Source organism: Protopterus annectens, chromosome 3.part0 (genome assembly GCF_019279795.1).
Source record: "Protopterus annectens isolate FY-2018-M chromosome 3.part0, PAN1.0, whole genome shotgun sequence".
NCBI lineage: Eukaryota > Metazoa > Chordata > Ceratodontiformes > Protopteridae > Protopterus > Protopterus annectens.
In genome coordinates, this window is record NC_056731.1 from 178,889,469 (window position 1) to 178,916,980 (window position 27,512).

Here is a 27,512-nt window from a genome sequence, read left to right on the forward strand (position 1 = left end):
TAACAGTTTCACCTTTAAGAAGAAGAAAGAGTAGCGGTGATAAGGAGAAAATGCAGGAATTATTGAGAACCTAGAAAAAAAATCATATAGGCCTCAGTGTAAACCACATATAGTTATGCTAGTCAGCTAAAGAATAGAGCCAAAGACTGAAAATTTGATATTTTACTTGATTCCACAGTAAGATTGAATAGCTTATGGTATACAAAACAATCACTGAAGTGGTAGACTTTTAAGAGATGCAAAGCTGACCATAACTACACTGTGATGTATGCAAAATGAGTGAAATTGCAGAAACTAAATGAGAAAATGAAGAGGTATAAAACAAACTGTGAATCAAATAAGCACAATAAAATGCATGGTTAAAGAAATTACATGAAAAATGAAGATTTGCAAAACAAAAATCTGATTCAAATAAATAAATTTTAAATGCAATAACAGTAATGGTGATTAAAAACTCGGGTTCATATTAGAAGAATGAAAACCCTAAACCACGAACGCTCACATGAGCGAAAATGCTGGTGATCAAAGTTGCTATTGTGGGGGGCTGTGCCCCCCGCTAACTATATATTCTAACTCCGAGGTCGCTGTACAGTGAGGAAAGGGCAAATATCCCACTCCTCACTGTAACATGACCCCCGCAATCCCACTTTCGATTCCCGGCATTTTCGCTCATGTGAGCATTCGCGGTTTAGGGTTTTCGTTCTTCTAATATGAACTTAAAACTCAGTACCATACGTGCACATGAAGTATGGTTCACTTGAAATTCAAACCTCATTTGCTAAGTGTGGCTGTTAGAGAAAGAATTGTCCAGTATTTTGCACAAGCTGTTGCAGAAAGAATCATTTTTAAATATCAGTAAAAGCAAACAATGATAGGATTATATAGATATTGTTAAGGTAAGAGATGGAAATGATATGCTCATAGAAGTATTAGAATGGAAAGAGTTCATTCTTCTAACTTTATACTAATGAGACAGAGTAACAAGATAATCAGAGTGGCAAGAGAAACTCAGAATTAGCAAATAAAGTGCTGAGTTTAAATTAAGCATACATTCAGAGTATACCATTTTTCAGAAAATATATTTAATATACTGATTGCTGAAATGCACTAAAATTAAAGCAATAGGCATAATATAGATTTATTCAGGCTGCCCAGTAAACTCACTAGGTCAGAATATACTACCATGTGAATATAAACACAGAAAATATAAGACCTTATTTCTACCAGTGACACTACAAAAAGAAAGTAAGTAACCTAATACACTTTTGTTATTTGGTTTGTAAGAAGTTGGGCATAATGAAATGAATATCCAATGTAGAAACACAGCATACATGTGTACAGATGTAGTCACACAGTTACAGAGCTAATAAAAATAGCTTGTATGAGTATACTGATTTATTTACAAGTCTGGGTAAAATACAAAGAGAATGTCATATTCAGATAAATCCAGATGTTATGCCAGTAACACAGTCTGAGGAAAGTACCAGTAGCTATGGGGAGATGGAATTAACAGCAGATGTGAATAGAAGAAAGATACATTACATCTTGCAGTGTTCACACCTAATATGTCTCTGCACTGATGAGCTCCAAAAGAGAAATCATGTCATGTCTACAGTTAGTGGAATCCAGTTTATTGGAATAAATACATTAATAATTATTTGTGGGTCATTATGCATTCAAAAGCCAGTACTGAACACTTGATTGTCCTTAAAGAATAATCTATATATCTCCTAAGATATCTTCTTCAAAAGTGCTTTGTCAATGTGTTTTTCACAAATGATGGATATTAAATAGGCACACATACAGAGATGCTGTGTGCTAGATGTCCTTCACTTCTTTTTCAAGATCTGCAATTATTCTACAATTGCAGAGATTCTTGGCATCTACCTGAGGCCACCCATCTCAAGCATAAAGCAAAACCCTTCACAGGATAGCAGACATGGCAAGTATCTGCTCTATCCTACCAGCTTCACTTAACCTTTCTGACAGCCCTTGCACTTCCCTGAATATGGGTCATTGGCAGTAGAAGATGATATCCTGATTCCATCTTTGAGCTGACAAGGAGAGATGGTCTTGCTCTCTATATGTAGGGCATTGGTAAGGCTGCATTTGGTGTTATGCATGCTGTCCTGGAGGCGTAGTTGATATGGTGCAGATGAGGTTTATGAAAGTGGCAAGGAGAGCAAAAGGGTGGGATTGATAGGAAATGGAAAAGCTAAGAATGTACACAATGGATGTAAGACAGGAAAAGGGATAGGATAAGGGTGCCCCAGGCCATCAAAAAGAGAACGGGACATTTTTCAGGAAGCAGGGCAGAAAGAATAAATGGAAAGTATAAAGGCTGAGTAAAAGACATAACAATAGATTTTTTGCACTCACAGAAGGTATTAGATCTCTGGAATGAACTGCCAAACAGCATGATAGAACAAGAGGCAATTAAGGCATACAAGTAGTATGAGACAGGTGAAAGGGTTACATTTTGGTGGCATAGCTACAATATGTTAACTGTGAAAGGGTTACATTTTGGTGGCATAGCTACAATATGTTAACTGCAACTAATCTGACAGACTAATTAGACCAATGGTCTCATTCTTCTGACAATTTTATGATTTTACTTTTTCCACTCTATGACAAACACGTCTTAGATATGCATAACACCAGATTTCAAAAGACTTGCTCTCAGTGTAAATGACTTACAATAATGTAAGGCTTATACTGAAGTAAGTCACATACACTGACAGGAAGTCTTTTGGAATTGGGACGATAGTTATCTAAATAAAGAGCACTGGTCAAAATTATAGCATACTGGAAATCTCTGGTGCTAAAATCAGTGTTTTTGTCAGTATTTGCAAAAATATATCCTTTTACAACCACCATCTACACTAATGCCCACTTCTAAAGTTCATTTAAGAAATTGTAATGAAAATAAATTAGTCTTGTATAATTTGCTGTCCTGATTCTAGACTACATGCTCTTTATTCTCCTGTTAGTTAAAATAATTAAAAAAAGTTTAAGTTAAATGTAGCACAGCCAATGAAGAACACATAATAAACATCATAAAAAAGTGAAAAAAAAATGAAACACTAGACATTACATTTTATATTGCACAGCATACAGGATGTTTCCAATAATTTTCTGCTGATGATTCAAACATTGTTGCCTTATAACTTTACCAAATATGTTCTGTTATACTAAACACATTTAATAAAAAAAGTTCATATTACAGAACGTACTTACAATTTTTATACTGTACATGACCTATCTAGCAATTAAGCTTTCCACTCCACTCAGCCTACTGTTTTAATAATGTTACAGCAAAAAGGGGCACTACAGTTTATCTGGAATCAAGACCATTGCAGTCAAAACATTTTAAATGCATTATTTTGATATATAAGCCACATAAAACAAACATTTTGTGAATTATTTTCAAAACGTTAGTTAATAAATCCTTGTGAATGTTTACATCAGCTATTGTATCTGTTTGAATTGACATCTGTTGAAGTATACTGGCAATGCTGTGAGTAAAGAATTTTCACTGTCATATTGTTATACAATTATTTTGTATTATCAATGAATTTTCTGTTGTATTAGGATCACTAGGGCAGCCAAAGGAATGCAAATCATTGAGGAGACGACAATGCATCCAATGAATGCTTCTGCAAATACAGGATAATCCTTGGTAACCAACTGTCCCTGAAAAAATACAAAAACAAATCCATTGTACTTTGTATTGTTTGCTATTTCATTTCTATAATGAACATTTAACACATTTTAAAGATCTCTTTTTTTTAAGATAATGTGGCATGCTGCTTACTTGACTTGATATCTGTTTCATCTAAACAAGCCCCAACCAGTTTAGACATTGATTGTGTGTTCTGGAATAAATCATGCAATATCATGGGGTGATTCTGGAATGGCCAGCATTACAGTTGAGCATTGCTATACAATGCTGGTGGTCTGAAAGAGGATGTCAGGGCATACTTCTTGGGTTGGTATGTGCAGGTCTGGCTAGGTGTGGCACTGTGATGGATTGCTGGCATGGTGGGTTTTATCAGACATATGAATCAAAGCTTTGAAGGTGAAATTATTGAAGTGAATCATTGTGTACCTTATTAACATAGGTTTAAGGCTATGAGCTATTTTCTGGAAGTTAGTGCAGAAGTTTAAGGCATACCTTTCAACCTCTGAGCACAAGAAATCTGGACAAAGCTAGAAATAAAGGGGGGGGGGGACCAGAATCGGGACAGATTTTAAATATTGCTCTTACAAATGTAGAACATTGCTAGAACAGGTTTTGCATTAGTGTGCATTTTCTGAAGGATATTAAGTCTGAAACTCAAACATATGTCATTATTTAGTGACTTTAATCCTCAAGGATTTGCAGAAAAAAAATACAAATTTTATGAAGAAAAGACCAAAAATATGAAGCAAAAATCTGAATAGTTAAGAGGTATGATTTAAGGCTATGAGCTACTGACTGACAGTGCAGAGGTTTATAGATATGAGCTATTAATGAGCTGCTTCTTGTAGTCTAGGGGTTGATTCCCTCGGCCTCCATTAATTTACTGTGTGACTTTGAGCAAGTCACTTAATCAAACAGTGCTCATGGACAATCTGAAAAAAATGTGGATTGGTCCTCTGCCCTGGTTAACATACAAACAAATAAATAGGTAAACAAACACAAAAATAAACAACAGACAACAGTTCATGGGGCACCCGGCATAACATACTAGGACTAAGGAGGTAGTAAGCATGTAAGTCAGGGTAGGGGATTATAAGTGGCCAATGACCTTCCAGTTACCCTGATCATGAGCCTCATCCTGTCATCCTAGTTTTAAATCCCTAGGTCTTAATGTTACTACTGTATGGCTCTACACAAATGACCAGGCAACATTTCCAAGTCATCCTTGGAAAAAAGGGATTCATTACATGTAAGTTAACAAATAAACTAAAGAAAGTGATATGGTAAAATGCATGTGTTATATTTAATACTGAGAACTCTCATTGCTAGATTTTAGTTGGATTTAATCTTAAGCTGAAACTACCAAGGTAGAAGAAACCCAAAGATTGCACAAGCACAGGCTTCAGAAAACTGAGTCCTGGTGTACTTTTTTCACATGAGAACACCTCTCAGAACTGTGGTTGAGACAGCAGTTCTTGGTGAAGGTGTGAATTGAAAATCACATGACCATAGCTGAGATGTCTGCCGTGGATATATTGTTGAACCAAACACTGGTGACTCTCAGTATTCTAGTGGCATGAGATTTGATTGTAACATCTGTCAGCAGGTTTACTATCAAATTGTGGAAAATCAAAATAATTTTCCACCTTTTAATTGAACCAGTTAGCTGAAATTGGTAATAACGAATTACCAAAATTTTGGAAATGGTAACATGGAATCGACATTTGAACAGTGGAAGTTCCAGTGTCGAAAGTCCGTGTTGCTGGTAATGTTTTTGCAGGGATGCAAGCCCCCTGTACCCCCACAACTCCTGCATATTATATATTCCAATGCCGAGATTGTACTACAGTCAGAAAAGGGTACATTTCCCAATCTCCACTGTAGTGCAATCTGTTATCAGAATGTTGATTCCACATTAGTGAATGTACACTATCATTTGCTAATGTGGAGTCAAACATTTTCCGGATTGGCATTACAAGAACTTGAAAACAGCCTTTTGGCCTTCCAAGCTTCATGTAAGTGCCCATCTAAATTTTGATAGTAAACCCCATCAGCAGACAGCCACTTGAAAGAAGAAGAAGACAATATAGCTGTAAATGTGTTTAGAAATTATTTCTTGGTAATCATCAGTCATCCATCCATGTTGCAAAGGAGACTAGCAATTGGTCTGCCTTCCAAAAATAATGCACTGATTTTAAGAAACACCTGAGCTGATGGTGCACATAAAATATACAAAGGGCCCTTTTCCCTGGTTTATACTCCATGAAGGAAATCAGGAAACTGCATACATATTCCAAAAGACATATTCTGAAGAAAATGCAGATTCATATGGATGAGCAGCCTCTGTATGAAATACTAGATATGGTTCCTGACACTTTAGGGCCTGTAGCTCTGAGATCTTGCATGCAGAAGGATATTTTTAAGCAAGAAACATCTTTCTTAAATTATCACATATGACATAGGCAATCATATATTACATAAATGAAAACAAACCATATTGACATAATTTTAGTTGCAAACATTATACATCACAAACCATGGTGACATTATTTTAGTTGTAAACATTATATATCACTTATGTTCTCTCCAGTCATTGTCTAACATTACATAGCTCATTCAGATCCTGCCTTCTTTTAAACCTCATTCCTCCTCTGCTTATATTTTTCCCACAGTTCCCATTTTTTTCAATGTAATTTGCTCTATACTTTTCTAAAGATCCCAATTACAGTTATATTCACTACTAATACAGTTGGTTTAGACTTTGATTTCCATTTTCTAGTACAGTAAACTCTCATTTAACCTGCACCCATGGGGATTGGTAGACCCAAGTTAAGTGTAGTTTCCGGTTGCTTGAGAGATGCTTTGCAATTTTTGATTGACTCGTATACTAGCATACGAGCCAATAACATATTGCAAAGTGGAGCCTCTTCTGTTCAATGCAGAACAGTGGGCTGTTCCACATTGAACAGAATAGGCTCCACTTTGCCATTTTGATTGGCTCATATGCCAGCATAAGAGCCAATCAAAAATCGCAAAGTGGAGCCTCTTCTTTTCAATGTGGAACAGCGGGCTATTCCACATTGAACAGAAGAGGTTCCCCTTTGCCATTTCTAATTGGCTCATATGCCAACATACAAGCCAGTCCAAAATCAGAAAGGGGAGCCACTTTTAATCAATGTAGAATAGCAGGCTGTTCCCTATTGAGTAGAAGTGTCTCCATTTTGTGATTGTTGATTGGCTCATATGTCAGTATATGCACCAATCAAAAATGCTGGTTGCTTGGGAGTGCCATTTGCTTGAGCTCCAGATAACGAGGACTTTACTGGGATGGGAATGGTGCAGTGGTACAGCAGTTTCCATTGTTACCTCACAGCAAAATGTTCTCTGGTTCAATTCTTGACTTTAGTGCCTCTTGTGCGGAGTCTGCATGTCCTCCCTGCTTTCAAGTGGGTTTCATCTGGATGCTCCAGTTTCCTCCCATGTTACAAAGACATGGGACTGAAGCTTTTCTCCCTGGGCCTCCACTGAAAATTGGCTTATTCAAAGTCAGACATTCCTGATAAACAAATGTTAAATTAATAAATAAATTGCTTGTTTGGCAGCCACCATAGTTAAACTCAGCAAGGCCTTACTATGTCTAGGCAATTCTGATTCTGTATCATAGCTCAAAAAAAAAAATTCCTAAGTTACAGCAATTTGCTCACCCAGTATCTTTGACAGAGTAGTCTGCAGGCAAACTTTAAAGTCTGCCAACTCATTACACTCCCAGAAAATGTGCCCCAAATTACCTCTTTCTTCCCCATCAAACACACAACATTTACCTGAGTACAAATTATTTGGAATGTACTTGGGGTATAAAAATACCTATATAAACACTTCCAAGTAAAGATCCTAAATCCTCTAGGCTTCATTGCATATTTGGGAGACATAACTATATCCGCCCATTGTTTCCTTGTGAAGTGCCTATCCAATCTCTCTTCCCAATCCTTTCTAACCTCTTCTGAGTGATTCTTATAGTTATCATGCAATATTTGGTATGCTCTACTAATTATTCCTTTAATAGCAGCTTCTGTTCTAGAGTCTACAAAAACTCTACCAGAGCTGGTCTCTTGCTTAGGATCCCCTATTTCTTTCTCTTTGCCTATACTCTGATATCAATCCTTGATAATGAAGGCAATCTCTAGATGTCAGTCCAAATAAATTCTTGGCCTCTTCCCATTTAATTACCTTTCCCTGTCTAATTATTTTCTCCAAATACCTTGGCTCTTTTGCCAGTTTTCTGCAATAAATTCCAGTCCCCTCTTGCCTATTGTCTGTATCCCTAATAGTAGTCAGCCTTGTCAGCAGAATCTCCCTTCTCCATTCCTGTGTTGCATTACTTCTTAGAAAAAATTTCTGCTATTTTATGAATATAATATTCTGTATGGTTATTGTTTCCCAAACTCAATAGTGAGGGGATGGAAAGCTTGATGAAACCTGTCATCTAGGAGGAGATTGAACTTAGGCTGAGTAGTCAAATAGGGAATATGTCGCCAGGAATGGATTTCTTTCCAACAGACGTATGGAAGGTAGGAGGTAAAAAGGGGATTGAAATCTGGGTTTTACTCTTTAATAAAATATTTACTGAGAAAATTGTCTGTCAATCTTGAAAAAATCAGTGCTCACTATCATTCCAAAATAAGGGAATGAGCCACATGTTCAGCATATTAAGGTCAATCTTAATACTTAACCATGATTACAAACTTTTTATGTCAATACTAGCAGTTGGGTTGGCACAAGTTAATAAGCCCTAATTGAAGTGGGTTTATTTCTAGTAAGCAGGCAAGTGGTAACATTGTGAGAACAGACCTATTGCAGTGGAAGGCTGAAAGAAAGGTGGTACAACTACTCTTGGTGAATTTAGATACAGAAAAGGCATTTGACAGTACATTGGAGTACTGAATAAAATGGGATTTCCAGAGGGTTTTGTAGAGGTGCTAACCCTACTTTATTTGGAAACAAAGACGGAATTAAATCTAAATGTCTCCCTCACAAAATTACTAAGTTGGAAAGGGTAGCGAGGCAGGGGTGCCCTTTATTCCCATTACTTTTTGCTTTTTACCTGGAGCCATTGGCCGAGAGGATAATGTAAAGTAACATGTAGGACTTCCCATGGGGAGACAGAGGGAAAAGATAGCATTATTTGAAGACAGCATAGTAGTATGCTTAACTAACACACTAAACAGTAACCCAGATCTATTTTTGGTTTTGGATAAGTTGGTCAGTATTTCAGGTTGTAAGGCTAATCAACAGCAACAACAATGAAAGCCATTTCAATAAACTATATCCCTGCTTTTCACCTGGTCCCACAATTTCCTTATCACTGGGAATATTTAAAAAGGAAATACCTGGGTGTATGACTGACTAAAATGGGTCAAGATGCACCAACAGAAGCCTGGGGGAAATAAAGACTAAAAGGTTAAAGCTCACAAAACACAGGAAAATGTTATCCTTAGATTTAGATAAAATTCAAGCAATGAAAATGTAGTCCCTTTGATAATATCTGGTGGACAAGCCTTGCTATATAAGCTGGAGGAGAATTTTTGTCTACAGTATAAAAAACATTCATCTAGAATGGTAAAATTATGAAGGTATGTTGGGATAAGCTAATTCTTCTTAGAGAGCAGCGAAAGCTATTCGTACCTTAATTGAGAGATTTGAGAGACTCAAATGAAACCATCTTACTAAATACAGAATGTCAGTTATCACTTGAGTTGGAAAGATATGTCCTTAACATTGGGGTGGGGTGGGGGGATATAATTGCTAATAGAACAAGATTCTTATCGCAGAGCTCTGGGTGTGGAATGGGAAAAATTAAAAAAATATCTATGACCCAAGTTTGAAAAAAGGAAATATAATTATTATTACTCATCAAGTTACGGGATAAATGGACCAAATAGTCCTATAAATTAGAAGCGGGCTAAGAGAAGGTAAGGAGTGACATGTTGGATTAGAATCAAGCAATTCAGGTATTTGGTCTTAATGACCATATTTCTTTAGCTAGTATTTTGAGAGTCAAAGCCATGTTTGCCCTGTAGGTCTTTTTAGTTTGATTTAGAGTTTTACAGTTTTTTTTCAATGTGTCTTTAATATTGTGAATGCCTAGCAAGTCATTTGTATGGTCATTGTGCATTTTTATGGGATATAACACAATGTATTTATATATTTGTTTATCCACCTTTTGTTCTCATCAGACTGATGGCCTGGGTAATGTATTTTTTTTCAAAAAATAGAGTTTTTTATTCATGGTGTTATATGCTTATTTGTATAAGGTTGTTTTTTTATACCATACAATTATTATGTTTAAATATTGAGTTGGCTTTAAGATTTTGTAAAGAGTGGTCTTAATTATTTAATTGATTGGGCATGTGATTTTTAAAGTTGTATAAAAGGAGTGCCAGTTTTTATGTTTTTTATTCTGAAGAAGCCCAGCTAACCCAGATGAAAGCGCTCAATTTACTGTTTAATAAACCATGGAGATTCACTTCTGCCTCCTTGCTGTGATTCTTTGTTTGAAGTCCATTTGTTTTTACTTGGTTTTATATATATATATATATATATATATATATATATATATAATATTCAAAATCTAATTCTTTGAACCACTGATCCCAGATTTTTAATTGGAAGAATTTGCATAGTTAGATTCAAACTCTAATTTCTAAAGGGCTGATCATAGATTTTAACTGGAAACATTTAAAAAGCTAAAATGTATAAGTAGCTATATGTTTCACTGTTTTATTGTTAGACCTGATTTTTTTTTTGTTTACATGTAGTGGTATGGCCAGAAATTAATATTTTGTACTTGAACATAATGATGCTACCCACATCTCCCACCTATCATTTAAAATTGTACTCATCCCTCAAAATGTTATTTCCCTACACATAGAAAATATGCAATATTTTCAGTTGTTGGCACTTACAACCATAAAATAGCTATTTTTGGAGATGCACTCCTACTACGCATCTGCTGTAAACAATGCTTTAGACTGTTCTACACATTATATACTCTTTGTGTAATAAACTTTAGAGGAGATGCTCAGAAAAAAGGCACTCATTTGCATACACTGAATATACCTAGCTACACCTTTGTTTACATGTAATGCTGCATTTCTCTTGAAAGGATCCTAGCTGATGCATCAGGGAAGTTTCCTGTCTTGATTTTGCATGACCTAATTTTAAAAGTCACAAATTTGAAGTTACAAGTTCGAAAGCCCAAGAGTTTATGTATCACTTTTTGAAAGTCACAAGTTTGTACTGAAAGGTTTGAAAGTCATAAGCTAAAAAAAAAAAAAAAAAAAAGACACAATCCCCTGGGATTCAGCACACTTCCATGCAAGAATAGCTTGTTCTTGCATGGAAGGGACTGTTCCCATGCAGCACAGCAGTGAGCCATGCATATTCACGAAGGCGTGCTGCCGTGCTGTAATACAGACATGGTTCTGTGTACGAGTGCAGGGGGTGTGGCTGAGAGCAGTGCTGTCACAATACACATTCCCCCTGCAAACCAGAATTTCCGTATGGCAATTTAAATAGAGCGAGATTGCTTGTTACACCTCTCAGTCCATCAGAGTAAGAAATCTGGACAAAGCCATAAGGGACATTTGCCACTACAAACTTAGAAAGTTGATAGAATAACAGGTTTAGCATTAGCATGAATATTCTGAAGGGTATGAAGTATACAACACACACCTCTCATCCCATCAGAGTAAGAAATCTGAACAAAGCCTTAAGGGACAATTGCCATTACAAACTTAGAAAGTTGATAGAATAACAGGTTTAGCATTAGCATTAATTTTTTGAAGGGTATGAAGTATATAATGCACACCTCACAACCTGTTAGAGTAAGAAATCTGGACAAAGCCATAAGGGACAACTCCGAAATGTTGCTATTACAAACTTATAGAAAGTTGATAGAACAATAAGTTTAGCATTAGCATGGATATACTGAAGGGTACAGGGTAAATAATGCAACAAATACATTTTTTTTTACATCTGCAATAACGTTTAAACATAGCTGCATGGGTGTGCCTGTTGCTTAGCTATGCTTAGCCCAGCTGAAATAGCAAGATAAGTGAAATCAAAAAAGACATCCAATATGAGCAGTAGTGCAATATTGTAGCAGTTAGAGTGTATACTTTGCATGTAGTCATTCATGGTTCGAGCCTTGACAAAGCCATTTCCATTTTGTATGTGAAATCATTACAATTTTAATGTATTTGTATATTTATGTAGGAAGTAACTTATATTTCTCAACCAGAGTGCCCCATACAGTATAGTCACCATACCTCTCAACCTGGAAGCATCAAAAATCTGGACAGAGGCCCATGAAAAATAGGTACAAATCTGTACACTGATTTACATACATAATTATGTAACCGCACCCACTCCAGTGGAATTGTGGGATACCAACATTCAAACGCAAACTGAAGAACAGAACCAAGATATGGCCCCAGTCTCCCACCCTTAACTCAGAGGGACACTTCTATGCTTCTAGGTGTTTCTGCAGTTACAGCCTACTGATGCCTCTAGGCATCAGATATTGCTTGTTCATATTTGTATTAATAATTACAAAACTTGTGCTACATACAAAGTAGCAAAAGATTTTATTTTCAAGCTTTCCCAATGGTAAACATGCCTGTATTGACATATGAACTCTCTCTAGTGCAGGTAAACATATAGTAACTGTTATTTATGTAATATTTATTTATATTTTTCACAAATTTAATATTTTTCTAAACATCTCAGCAAACAAGTAACACAGACAGAACTGCTTTGCCAAAATTGCCACACATGAGAGCACTCAACTGAATGCACAAAATACTGCTTACTGTATGTTTATCATTGTTGTTGACAAAATATTACATATTTATTTTTCTCTGTTTATTATGACTTATAAAATCCAGTTTAAGACCAAGAACCTAAATAATACTAACTCTATAAAAATAGTTTCTGCTAAAGATTTTGCCACTCAGACTTCATTAGTAGTATCTCCTGTGATTCCTCAGAAATGTACATTTTTTTTTAAATATGATGACATAAGTTGGTTCTATCAAAAAGCATAGACTCTGCCCATTCAAAGTTACAGTACAAACTCCCAGAACTTATTTAGAGGGAGTTAAATATACAGACAGCTCACTTACCCTTAACATACAGACAAACGAAGCTGCTTACTTGAATACACAGAGAGAATAATGGAGCTGCTGCTTCTTAAATAAAAGATTTCTGTAAGTAGAGCAGACACCCCTCTAAAGCATGCATTGCTTACTTGCTTAATTACTTAGAAAAATGGAAATGTTTACTTACAAACACACAGTTACTTAAATATACAGACTGACAGAGAAAAACGGAGCTGCTTCTTTAGTTCTGTAAACAGAGCTGAGGAGCAGACACAGCCCCCCCCAAGCATACATACATAGGTTCTTGGTCTTAATACAAAAATGGACTGCAGCTTACTTAAATACACACACACATATGGAGCTGCTTACTTGCTTAAATAGACAGAGAAAAACAGAGCTACTTACTTTCTTAAATACAGAGAGATATAGAAAAAAGGAGCTGCTTAATATACACTTGAGATTTCCACACTACTTAGAGAAATTTCTCATGGAGCTGCTGCTACTCTTAAACAGAATATTTCACTTTCTGTATAATGAAAAGGCAGACCAGACACACACATCGCTAAAGCATGCATACACTGAATAGATTTCTGCCGTGCTAAACTTTTCTGCTGCACTGATGAACCACTGCCTAAAATAGATTTATCATTTCTGCCATGTATTTAAATACACAAACACTGCTTTTTCACTATAAGCTAAGCCCATAGCGTAGCATGATACAGTTCTTTCATTTTCCCCCTTTCTTTTAGTATTTCATCATGACAGTTGAAGCAAATTTAGGTAACAGGCATATACCATTTTCCACACACCTCTTCACTATTATCTTTTGTCCCAGTTACCAACACATATACTATTAGAATCAGTGATTCCTTATTAGGGCCAGTTATGTGTTATACTTTTATTCTTAATAATTCATTCCCAGCAATTATACCAGCCCACCACTAACTAAAGGTTTTAAACTTTATAGCTAAACTCTCTCAATTTTCCTCTTAGTTATATTAATTTTATAGAATGCATTCATTTTCATGCCATTAATAACATCAAGAGCATTAGCAATTGCCAGATAGGTGTCCAAACATTTAAATCATATTAGTATTTATAATTTCACATTCTTTCGTTTCACAACTTATAGTTAAACAGATAAGCATTCTTCTTCATGCTTTACTGTTACTACAATAATATATGCACACTTTATATCTGAATATTAATTCTCCAGATATTTACCAATGCATTACTCTTGTGCAATTAAAAATTTCTCTAGTGAAATGGACTTTTTTCACCAAGTTTAGGCACTTAATTTACTAAAATTGAGAGGGGGGGGGAATGTAGATGAAAGGATTCACATCTTACATTTTCCCCCACTCCTACCAGAAGTCTGCTGCCTCTGAAATATTTTTTAGTTTAAATATATTTTCCTTATTTTCACAGCAGTATAAGCAGGCACCGATGTTAACTTCCACATTAAAATAAGCATAACATGTTGACACAGCACAAGTGATTGCCATGAAGGTCATGTTGAACAGTCTTTCATTGTAAACTGGGCCCATAGTGTAGCAACACATTTCTTTTATTCAACAGCATACACGTTTTTTTTCATACCTGTCACACATACACACACACACACACACACACCACTTACCTCTAAATAAAAGTCGAGTGAACTCTTCTTCTAAATAACACAGCGAGCAAAGCAAACTCAAATCCCCAAGCTTCTTCCAAATAAAATCCCCCAGAGCAAGCGAGCTTCTTCTAAATAAAACCACACTACTCGTAATTCCTTTCCAGCTCTGGTGACTCCTGCTTGCAAAAGCATTTGAACCAGAGCCAGAAATATGTGCTACGTACGTGCTTGGAACATTCCGACAGGCTGGTGGTGCTGACATCATTGCGTACGTGATGACATCAACACAAGGAGCGCGAAAGTTAAAAAAATAAAAATAAAAGTGCAAATAAATCAGAAATGAAGGGGTGCCACTAGGGAATCATGGCACCCCACTATTTGAACCCCAAAACTCGGTAAAAACCGAGAAATTTGGGACAGTTGAGAGGTATGATTGTCGCACAAGAATAAATGCAATGAAAGCACACTGGGGGATGTCAGGGAAGGTAAACAAATTTATAATATATGATAAATGATGAATCAATCCCATACAGGTGGTAGTCTAATAAAGTAAAGCATAAGCAATGCTAAGCATTGCACAGCTATGCTGATCAGGTGTAAGCACTGTGTAAATATGAATGCTAAGCAATGAGTAGCCCAGCTAAGTGGATTTGCCCATTGGTAAGCAGTGCTGAACCTGCCCCTTTAAGCACTGCCAACCTTAGCTAAGCAGGTTTGCCCATAGCTTAGCTTAGCTCAGCATATTCAAAACCATCCAATCATGGCAAAGGGCAGGAAATCGGCCGTATTTAAACCTTGCAGGCAGGAATACAGCTCATAACTGGTTGTAGCTCCCCACTGTAGGCAGTATGGCAGGTGTTGGAGAGGGCATACACTTTTGGGTGCAGTGCTGGGGCATACAGGAGTCCAAGGTCATGGTAGGAATCCTTGTAAAAAAACATGACATGAGACTGCTGCAGGATCAGTGCCAGGGCTCCCAATACAAAGTGGAAGCCTGGGAAAGTCTCGTCCATGATCTCACCTGTGCCACTGGTATCCCACAGACTGGTGAGTGGGTCCAGAACCACTATGCCGACTTGAAGCAGAGGAAGAGGGAGCTCTTGGAACAATGGGTCCAAGAAGCAAGGCAGAGGGTGATGTCGCAGCAGTGTGTAAGTATTCATAGCAATAACTGTTTAACAAAGTCCAGCAAGTGTATGTGATGGATAGGTATGCATAAATGTTTCTCTATTTTCATTAAAGCTCCAGCTAAGTGGGTTGCGAACCAGGAAGCCCATGCCAGTAGGTTGCAAAGGCTGCATTGCAAGGCTGGTGAGTAACAATCTAGCTTGTACTATACAAATAAATATAAAGGAGTAGAATGTCACCTGGCATTATCAAAACTGGGTATGGTTTAAACTGAATAAAACACAATATTACTAATAGTCTCATATAGGTCATATATTAATAAAATGTAATTGCCTTTGAATAAAAATCTAAACCCTGGACTGGTTGTGTTTACTCTGGTGTGATATGATTTGAAATGTGTACATGTTATGCATAGTAACTATAGCTCTGAAAACATTAAAAAAATCAAGTCTCATCTGACAAAGTTAGTGCCTCTATAACACACAAGAATAACCGATATTACAAATGTTATGCACCAAGATCTAATATCTGAATAGTAATGTTGTGTTAACCACTGTTTTCCACACTGTGCTATGTGAACAGGTATGTAATATTGTAAATACAAAGTCAGATTGTACAACAAAGAGAGAATGAGAAAGAAATCATTCAAAGAAGCAACAGCAGTATCTCAATAACTCCCTGTGATGAAACACACACTTGTCATATGTTTAGTAGAAACAGCCATGATTCGACTCCCAGGAGTGGTAGTAAGCTGTATGCATAATATTAACTAGGATTTTATAAAAATGTGTAGAAACAGTCAGGTAGTATTAACAAACATTCCCTCCACAGGTCTCGCAGGTAAGATAAGGTATAAAGTAGCTATAAGAAGGCTGTAGTTATACTGTGTCCAGCACCCATGGTCCAACCCCAAGGCTGCAAATAACAGCAAAATAAGTACATACACCAAGTGGTCTCCCCCAAGAAATATTTAAAAGTGCCATGCTGTCACAGCTACAGGTCCCTGCTAACAACAACCAGGGTGACTTATAGAAATCAAGGCAGAGTGTGTCAGTAGCACACACACACACACACACACACACACATATGTAACCCTGACTATGGGAATATGGGTAGAAACAGTCATGTAATATTAACAAACATTTTTCCACAGGTCTACTAGGTAAGAGAAAGTTAAAAGTAGCTATAAGAAGGCTGTAATTATACTGTGTACAAACATACCACCGCCCAACCCAAGGCTATAGTTGTAATAATACCTGTAGAGTAATGAGTAGAGCAATGATCATTAAAGGTGTGACCACTGCAAGAATCTACATTTTTTAACTGACATCTCTCTCTCCCCCACCTTATCTTCACCAATAATGTAAACACATAAATGAATAGGTATGTTTTCCACCAAAATACAAACAGCTCACAGATAGCCCAAATGAATCCATGACTCGGACAGGGATAAAAGTTATTTATTGAAATACAAGTATATGGGGTTAAGCGCTTTCATCTGTTGTAACAGACTTCCTCAGAACAATAGACAACTGTTTCAAAACCATTAAAAAACCTCTTTGGTGACAAAAATCAATTGTCATTTAAAACATACACTACTATAATCAAACTTAAACAACATATGTCAAAAATATTAAAACTTCCTACCTAAATGTTATTTATTTATTTTATTATATTAAACCTAAAACATAAGAATATATTAAAATTATTAAACATTAAAACTTGATTCATCCATTATGATAATATTAAAAATGGCTTAATACTAATAAATTCATTAATGCCAGGAAATCATGTAGCATCAGTCAAAATCTGCCATTTAGTTTCCTTCATGGCTAACAAAGCTTTCCAGTTCCCACCAATAGGTAAAATATTTACAGTATCTATAATCGAAAATTTGAAACAATGTGTTTCCCCGTAAGAAAAAAAATATGTCTGTAGAGAGCGTTTTTAGAATCTTTCGTTTTTATCTTGTAAAAGTGTTCGTAAATACATCTTCTGAAATGCCTCTCTATTTTTCCAATGTAATAAGCAGGACAGGACAAACATTTTGCAATATAAACATTTTTGGCGTTAAAATTTCCTGCCCTGCATTTAATGTAGGTCTTGTTATAATCCCCTAACTTAACACCTACATCTTCACAGATGGCATTACATTGTTTACAACAGGAAGTATTCCTTAAAATGGGGAACAATAACATCTGTGCTGTAACAGAGACCTGTTTAAAGGCAGCAGGAAGCACCCCTGCAGTACCAGCCTATAATTAATTCCACAATATTTGGCTGCAGAACATGGACTGAAGCTCCAAAGTTGGTGGTATTTTCATATTCATAAAGGATGCACACACCTCCAGGGTGGTAGACAACATTATGCATTACAGATCTTGCAGGCGTAGCTGACATTGGGTAAGGCAGTGGTTCAGGTTGTAGCCTGCTATAGGTCCCCATACATGTCCCGGGACTCACACTCCATGTCCATAAACACCCTGGAAAATATCAGTGTCCAACCTAACACTACCATACTGGTTTACTTCAACTACCCCACCATTAACTGGAAAAGCTACTCATGAACCAAAGCACATGCCCATCACATCGACCTGGTCCTTCCTAACATGGGCAACTGTTGCTCTACACCAGTAGTCAACCCCTCCCTTGTTATATCAGAAAACAAATTAATCACCTTTGGAAATCCAAAGCCCTCCTACCCCCTGCATAGGTAACCACCATGAAAAGCCTTTCCAAAGCTAACTATGGCCTCATAAAATCAGAGGTGGCAAACCTCATGGCAGCCATGCAAATAGAGACTAGTTGCATGACAGCTGAATCAAACAACAATGCACTATGAACTCATACACAAATGCATGGATAACGCCTTACCCAATACAACCAGGACCCTCACCTCCAATAAAAGAAAGCTGATCTGGTGGTCCCCTGCCATAAAGAAACTGTACAACAGAAGGAGGGAAATTATATGGAATAAGGTGAAGTCCCAAGACAGGAAATAAACCCTTATCAGCCTCAATGAAAAGTTGAGATCCCTCACCAAATACTACAAAGTTAGCTGTGTGAACAGAATTGGAGCACATAGTAAAGTCAACCACAAGGTCTCATACAGTTATGTAAAGAATCTCCATGGCAATACCAAGATTTGTTCTGAGCTACTAGACAATGTTACCTCCAAGACTGGGCCAACAAATAATGCCAATATACTGGCTGGCATCTTGAGTGCAAACATTACCCCTCACTCCCCCCCAAAGCACCAATCACAATACCAGTACACCACCAGGCACCCAGTATTACTGCAGCACAGGTTAAAACACCACTGTCCAAGGCCAAGAATACAGCTTCTATGGGACCTGACAATATCCCTGGCTGTGTTCTACATGGACTACAGAGTGACTTGACACCTTACCTGTGTGCCCTGTTCAAGCACAGCCTCACCTGAGGCTTTGTCCCTACTAAATTGTGCACTGCTACAGTCAATCCTCTCCACAAATGAGGTGTGACTACAGACCCTGGGAAATACTGCCCCAACTGCCTGACAAGTCTGTTATGCAAAGCTATGGAATGCATCATCCTGCCCCTAATAAACAGGGATGTGGGAATCTCCAGACTCAGGATCCTACACAGTTTACTTTTGTGAAGGGTAGGTCATAACAGGTCTATATTATATGCTCGAAGGTTTAAAACTTCAACTTTCATATGATCGACACCATATGAGCGAAGTTTTAAAACTTTGAACAAATACAAAATAAAAAAATAAAAAAACTTACCTGAATGCTCCAGGCAGGGGGGCAAGCCCCCCTGCACCCCCACCCCCCGCTACTTAAATATGCCAACTCTGAGTTTGCACTACATTGAATTAAAGGGAAATATTCCCTACGGCAATCTCCGTTGAAACTTGTGAGCATTCAAAGGTTCGCTCATATGGTGTCAACCATATGAGGCTCGAACTTTTGAATGTTCGAGATTTCTAATGGAACGAGGTCATACCTGCTCATTCAACCTGTTCAACTTCTTGGCGGCGTGGCAGTCACCTCAGCTGTGGATGAAGGCAAGCTGACACATATAGCCTAAATTGATCTGGCCAAAGCCTTTGATAATATTCCCATTCACTAAGCTCGGCATCAACCCCTATATCACTAGGTGGGAACAGAGGCACAAACACAGGGGTAGATTGGACATACGGCTGTCATACATTGAGACAGTTGCAGATGTCATTGTGTTTGTTGTAACATCTTTTATGAGGAATATGACATCGGTAAAACCAATATATGTGAGTATTTACTGATTGCATTACCCAGAGTCCACAACTACATATGTGTACTCAGGTATCCCATACAGTATACTCACACCCCTTGCTACTGTAATGACAGCACATAGAAGCATGTTATGTACAGGGAATTAAATACACTTATCAAAGACATCATTACCCTGCTATTTTATCAGACTGGAATGTGATCACTGGTTCTCAGGGCTGAGTTTTGCTTAGCAGGTGTAAGCATTGCTTAACTGTAAATGCTAAGCAGATTTGTGCACTGGTAAGCGAAGCCTACTTGATGTAAGCGCCTATTCATTTAACCGTATGTTAGCACTGCTTACCATCATGCAAACCCATGCAAACATGCTCAAAGCTGCTTTAACCACTCTGTATCCAACAGTCCTTGTTCTGCCTAGCAGCAAAATAAATAGTCCTTGCAGTTCTTGAACCCATGACCCTGCACACCACAGCCTATGCAATTTATGAGTGATCCACCTCAGCTGTATTGTTTGAGGATGTTTTCTCATACATGCCCTTCTTTACATCCAGTTTACAATAGTGAAAAGACAAGTGTGCAATTAGGAAGGATTGGTATCTGTAAATATAAATATATGAATACAAACATATGTAGAGAGAGAGAGTGAAATATGTAGGGCGAACCATACAATATATAGATATATTACCAATAAATACTGAGGTGTATATATATATATATATATATATATATATATATATATATATATATATATATATACACACACACATATATATATATATATATATATATATATATATATATATATATATATATGTGTGTGTATGCATACATGTCCCAAAGTGCCCATACAAACATATGCTGCTAATAGACCACCCACAACTGGGGAAGCATGCACAGTTGGATACAAAAGCAACCATGGCACTCACATCTGCCCCCCCCCAGTCCAAATAAATAAGTGAACAGTACACTGCTACAACATCATGATAGTCCATACACAATGGTCAGACGGTTCCCTATCAGAAGCCTGAAACACTATAAGCCTGAAAAATCAAAATCCTGAAACCAAAAGCCTGAAAATTCAAAATCCCAAAAACCCAAAATCCTGAAAACACAAAATGGACATACTGACATCATTGTGGCTTTGTTATTGTTAGCCCTATGGTGTTAGGTCATGCGTTGGGTTCGGGTAAGTGTGCGGTTGGTTTTATGTTAGGGTTAGGGGTGGTTTAAGTGAGTTAGGGTTAGGGCGCAGGTTAGGCATGTATGCAATAGTGACAAATATTGGGGTTAGGGGTGGTTTAAGTGAGTTAGGGTTAGGGTGCGGGTCAGGTGAGTGTGCGATAGTGACGGACCTTAGGGTTAGGGTTAGGGTCAGGGTCAGTTGGTAGATATTAGTGTCTTTATAGTGACATATTAGCATTATTTGTGTTTTCAGGATTTTGGGTTTTCGGGATTTTGAATTTTCAGGCTTTTGGTTTCAGGATTTTGATTTTCAGGCTTATAGTGTTTCAGGCTTCTGATAGGGAACTGGTCAGACATACAACAATCCCTTAGCAAAACAAATAAAATGTCTGAACATAGCAAATAAAAATACAATCAGCCAGTAATTCACACATGTTTATTATACTCTGATGTCTTGGCCAATGCCTTCAAGGAGTAAGCATTACCAGAAATGCATGCCTTAATCACAAGAAGCAATTAACACCTAATTACATAATTGAATACACAGCCTCCAATTACACTTGTCATTTAACCCCTACAGGATAAAGTATCACAGTTAATATTAATACATTGAGTCTGTACATAACAATTGTCCTTTTATGAATGTTTCATCACACTGAGGAACAAACGTTTTCAGAAACAATACCTTGAGACCCACTACTGTCCCCATGGTGAGATTTAGTCAAATGTACAGCTATAGAACTGACATATTTCTTATTGGTAATATGTCTGACATGTTCTAACAGCCTAGTTTTAAAACATGTGTTACTGTCCCCCACATAAAATATGTTACACGGCCATCTAATAGCATTCTCTATACACCAACCTCTTGAATGTACAGACTTCAACATGTTTCCCAGACATTCCCCTCAGCAGGAATCACAGCACTAAATAATGCTAGACCAGTATATCTATCCACCTACTACTGTATGACATATGGACAAAGCCTGACATAATTGGTGGACAAAACCCCATATGCACAGCCATACATGTAATATTGCTGTTATACACTGAGCAAGTTGCTGGTGTTACAGAGTTTGTTATAACATATCTTTTCTGAGGGATATAAAGTTAGAAAAACAAATGGATGCTGCCATCTACATAATGCAATCACCAGAGTATGCTACTGATTTGCCAAGGACAACTCCTGTCTTGGGAACAGCCCATACATAACAGCCTAACCTGTGGCCATTATGTGGATGGCCCTACAGTCGAGACATATGCAGAGACAGAACTTTGTCAGACTGAAACCCATGCAGAAATAGCATGTGCAGACAAACCCTGTCAAATTAGCAGTATTACAAACATATAACAGCAATACTCACATTCTGCCCCTAAGTCTTGAACCTTCCCCACCATTTAGTTGGCTTGAATCCACAAGTCTTGTTGTAGGAGGTAGTAGCTCACACAACTCCAGGATGTCATCCTCACAAATAAGGGAAAGGGCCAATGCCCACATGGAGTACTCATTTATAGGAGTGTGTTGCCATGACATTGGCTATTGGAAGAACTACATTGCTGTTCTGCATGCAGTTAGCAAGTGGGGAACCCCCAATATGTGCACTGGCCATCACAGAGAGAGAGAGAGAGAGAGAGAGAGAGAAGAACATGTAAGCAAGTGGAACATGTAAGCAAGTAACTGAATGTAATACTTGGTCTGTAATAATGGGAAATATGATTTGGAGTAATATATGCCCCAACAAGACATGCTGTACTAATGTCCTGCTAAACAGCTGCTATAGCCATAGCATCTGTCCTTCTCTGTAGTGGGAGATATCACAGACATACCTCTCAACTGTACAGATCTTCACAGAATGTCCACATTTTACCATCATGTATCTTTGTCTGTTCCTCCTGAGATCTGTACTTTTCTGGCAAATTGCTGAGGATTGAAGTCATCAGGTAATGACAAACACTTGAGGTTAGGACTCCACATCCTTAAGAATATTCACCATAATGCTAAATGTATCATTATATGAACTTCCTATGTTTGTAATGGGGATATTTAAAGTCTGTCCCTATTTATCCCCCCATCATTTTATGCATTGTCCAGATGTGATGCTCTGAGAGGTTGTGAGGTGGGATCACAGCTCAGGAGCCTGACTCACCCTGGGAAAGAACAGCTCATATATGACAACCACAGGGGTGTCTCTGTCAAACCGTTGTGACTGTGCCACTGCTAGGCCAGTTAATGGTATGTTTTCCATATCCATGTTACCAGTGATTACGAATAGGACACATGTTTGCTTTGTAAAGCTAAGAGACCTATAGAGGGCATGTGCATAGTAAAGTACTATTGCAGACATGTGTGTTGAACTGCATGTGATGTATTGAATTAATAACATTCAACTGTACAGTGTTCTGCTGGAAAATAAGCAGATTTGTGACTGATATATGTAGCCACATATACATATACCTGTGTTATGTCAGCCAAACCATTAGCAGGTCTGTGAGCAATGAGATTGTAGCATAATAGCCTACTTATGACTGTTGGACATCTTCCAGTTATCACAGTGATATCAAACCTTACTGTGCAATCAACGTACTAATGCATGGTGCAGCTATATTAATACAGTATCACTATTTATGTTCCCTTTGCCACCCATTTATGTGTGCCATTGTCCAGACGTACTGCTGTAACAGGTTAAGTATGATTGAGTGGCAAGACTGTAACTACAGTGTGCCATACAAGCATACAACAGAAATGTATACCAGGTATCCCCTGAGCACATGTATGTATGCTTATGTTCAGCTGGAAGGCACAAAACTAAATTACATGGGTGTCAGGTACATAGGTTGTGCATGTTGCACATGTGCATAATACCAGTGTCAGTGCATACAACAGACATAAATGTGTACAGCCAGCCCTGACACTGATATGGTACTAGAGTAGGCATGATATACAGCTATTAATCAAAGAAGTGGCCACCTGTGTTATGACCCTCTGTCCATGCCTACCACTACCAGCTATATCCACAGCTATATACAGTAGATATCACAAGTGTAAACACCCCTGTTAGAATGACAGGTATGTGCGTTGTATGACAATCAGACCACAGAAGATCATTTCATAATGTTTCTCATCTTTAGGTGACTCCTAACCTGTACAATTCCATTAAAATACAATCAAATACAATCAAAAGTGTTTTTATGAAGGTGACCAACTATTGCCAAGTGAAGAAGTGCCATGATGTTACAGTCCAGACTAAGATGGATGAATGCTGTAACCATCTCAAGAGGTGCATACACAACATATCAATTTAAGGGTGTGCACACTCATTCATCTGGCTTATTGTACTGAGTATTATTTCCATCTGTTTTCACAGACCCAATTGTTATCTTTTCAATTAAATTGTACAGGCTATAGGTCATATTACAGGTGGGATTTGGTATGAAATGAGTTATTGTGGTGTCATGTTCCAATTGCACAAATAGCAGGCAGTGTATCAGGGGTGTGTACCCTTTATATCCACTGTAGCTATATGGACACAGCAGTACCTGACCTGTATATCCAGCCTCCACCAAGGTAGAGTAATCCCCTTTGGTGGACAGCAGCAATACACAAACCACATAATAGATTGCTACATTGGCTGTACAGGGACACATAGGTGCAGGCCACAACTTTGAAGCAAGTCCATCTATTTCTGAGCAAGCATGTAAGTTCTCAGGTGACTTCCTATAAGGTTGACTATGACTATGAATCGGACATATCCACACCACCAAGGACAATTGCAACTGTATCTCCACATATAAGTCTCAGATGAAACAACACAATTCATCCTGTACTGGGGGTAAAGAACACCTCATACACACATGTCATGGATGTAGGCAACCTGCATCACGCAGGTTAGGTGGGAACATCACTGCCCTGTCCACCCCAGTTGTACAGGGAGATATGCACATCAACCATACTCCTCCCCTTTGCAATGGTTAGTATGCACATATTGCCTACTGATAGCAACAGCATATCTCCATGGGGCATAATAACATCAGTGTCTGCCTCCTACATGAACTCAGGTATGTGCTTAGAGCTCCATCACACACCACAAACACAGACCTGCCACCGTCCACACACCATCCACATGGAAGATGCCCACTGTCAACCCTCTACACAGAAATGAATGGAGGATAGAGGATTATACAATCAAGTGCCCAACATTGGTGGAATAAGATAGCTCAGGGACAGGTGTATAATGCAAGCTGCTATAGCCATGATAGCTTGGAGGGTTTTGGTGTAATGTGGATTATTTGCAAGGTATCCACTGTTGATGTGCATTTTGACAACCATATGAGGTCCTGTGACATTTTTCCTGTTTATGTCTTCCAGGTAACATGCAGAGTGCTCACCTACCAGCATTCTCTGTTGGGGAAACAGACATCATCACCGAATATGTGATTGGACATTATGTCCTGTCATTTGGATGGAGAGCAGAAGATGTGCTGGAGAGGACTGCACTGTGGAACAATATAATCCACAGGGTAAATGATGCCGGCCTGCACAGCCGAACTTATGAGCATGTGCAGTATCGGGCCACTGACCTCAAATGCCATGCCTGTCACTGGGATGCTGCTGTAGCAAGGGACCGGCTATCCACAGGTGGGGGCCCAGCCATCCAGCTCCCACTGACACCCACCGAGGAACTCCTCAGCACACTTGGGCCACATGCCGAACGCATAAGCCATGACGCTGAGGGAAGCATTGTGGAGGTGGGTTGCACACACACACTGGGTGAGGACTGTGCAGGTAAGGGCCCAGTGGGGATTAGTACACTAATGTATCAGACATACATGTATCTGTATTGTATCTACGTACATGTGTCAGGTCTGATTGCAGTTGTGGATGAGGTTTTCTAATGCACAGAGGTGCACATCTATGATGAGGACAGGACATTGTGTATTACTGCAGTTAGTACTGTAGATGTGCAGACATACTGCATCCATCCTGTACCAAGGCCACATGTGTGTCTGCTGACAATAACTCCCTCTCACAACTACCTAGGACCCTCTTGTCTGTATATGGGACAGCAGCCTGAGGCTGGTGAGTATGGCATTGTTCTGTTGTTGCCTGGCAATACCCAGGCATGTGAAGTGCATGCAATTTACCATGCACACAACCATCAGTAATAGCTATATTGCTTTATATAATAAGTATATTGCTTGTTGTGCATGTTCACTTGTGCTGGGGTTAGCTGTATTGCATCACAGTAGTCACCACTGGGGCCTATCTGATGTGAATTTAACATTCCTGTCACAACCTGTTGGTACCAAGACGTCTGGACAAGCAAATTGTGCTGGTGAAACAGCCTAAGGTAGAGTCATGTGTGACACATTACTAGTATACAGTGGATATAAATTGTATACACACCCCTCTTAAGATGCAAGGTGTTCCTGTTACATATTAATTAGGACCACAATATGACAGTCCACAGCTCTTCCAGCCTTTAATGTGACCTATAACAGGTACAGTTCACTTGTAAAACCAAGCATCTGGACTCATGTATTGCACCTATAGGGCAGGCCACCTGTGAGGGTGGCAGATGTCCTATCAGCATGTTTCAGTCAGGTATGATACCTCATGCTGCCATATGTGTCATATGTGTCAGGACACTCACTGTGGCCTATTTGGCTATAATATCACATACATGTTAAAGTCGTTAACCATTTACTTGAATATTTTCTTGTTATGGATATTTTTTACTCTTAGATGTGTATTACCTATACTAAAATCTTCTTATCCTTTATGCTTACTGCTTTTGTTTTATGTGTATTTGTATTCTCTAATCTTGTTTTAACCAATGGAGCTTTTCTCCCCGGGCCTCCACTGAAAATGGACATTGATCCAGCTGGACTAGCCCGGTCAACAAATGTAAAATAAAATAAATAAATAAATAAATAAATGGGCATTGTTAAGGCACACAGACCACTTCTGACCATGCATAGGTTTCAACATATGGATATTCCAGATATGTATGTACAGAAGATTGTACAATGGTTTAACCTGCTGCATGTGAGGCAGATGCTGTTACCACACTATATAAATTAATGGTAGTGGGAGGTGGTCACCAGCTGTGTATGGTATACATATCAAAATGGTATATGGTATAAGCCATGCAAGATATGATCCTCACACACACACCAACAGTTGCTAGCATTATGATTAGAACTCCTGCCTATCTATATATTCCTAATATAGTTCTACATAGTTATGAGACACGCCACAGAGCTTATACATTTCCACCTCTTCAAAAGGTACTTCTAAGGCAGATGACATCAACAGGTCTACTAAATTGGAGTGAAGAGTAGTGTAAAGGGTAGTACACAGGTCAAAAATGGTATGAGTCAGACAGTAAATGATTCACACACACACACACACACACACACACACACACACTTGCCAGTATTGGGATTAGAACTCCTGCCTATCTAGGTATGTCTACTATAGGGTT

At 38.1% G+C, this 27,512-nt stretch overlaps 1 protein-coding gene across 1 annotated transcript in view; it reads right to left on the reverse strand.

Moving 5' to 3' along the window:
- Window positions 1–2,991: 2,991 nt before the first annotated feature.
- The window catches only part of SLC6A20 (solute carrier family 6 member 20), an 817,648-nt gene continuing 793,127 nt past the window's right edge, over window positions 2,992–27,512 (reverse strand). The window contains exon 11 of the mRNA XM_044065525.1: window positions 2,992–3,693. Within this exon, the coding sequence (XP_043921460.1) occupies window positions 3,568–3,693 (126 nt within the window). The 3' untranslated portion in view covers window positions 2,992–3,567. The remainder of the gene's footprint in view (window positions 3,694–27,512) is intronic.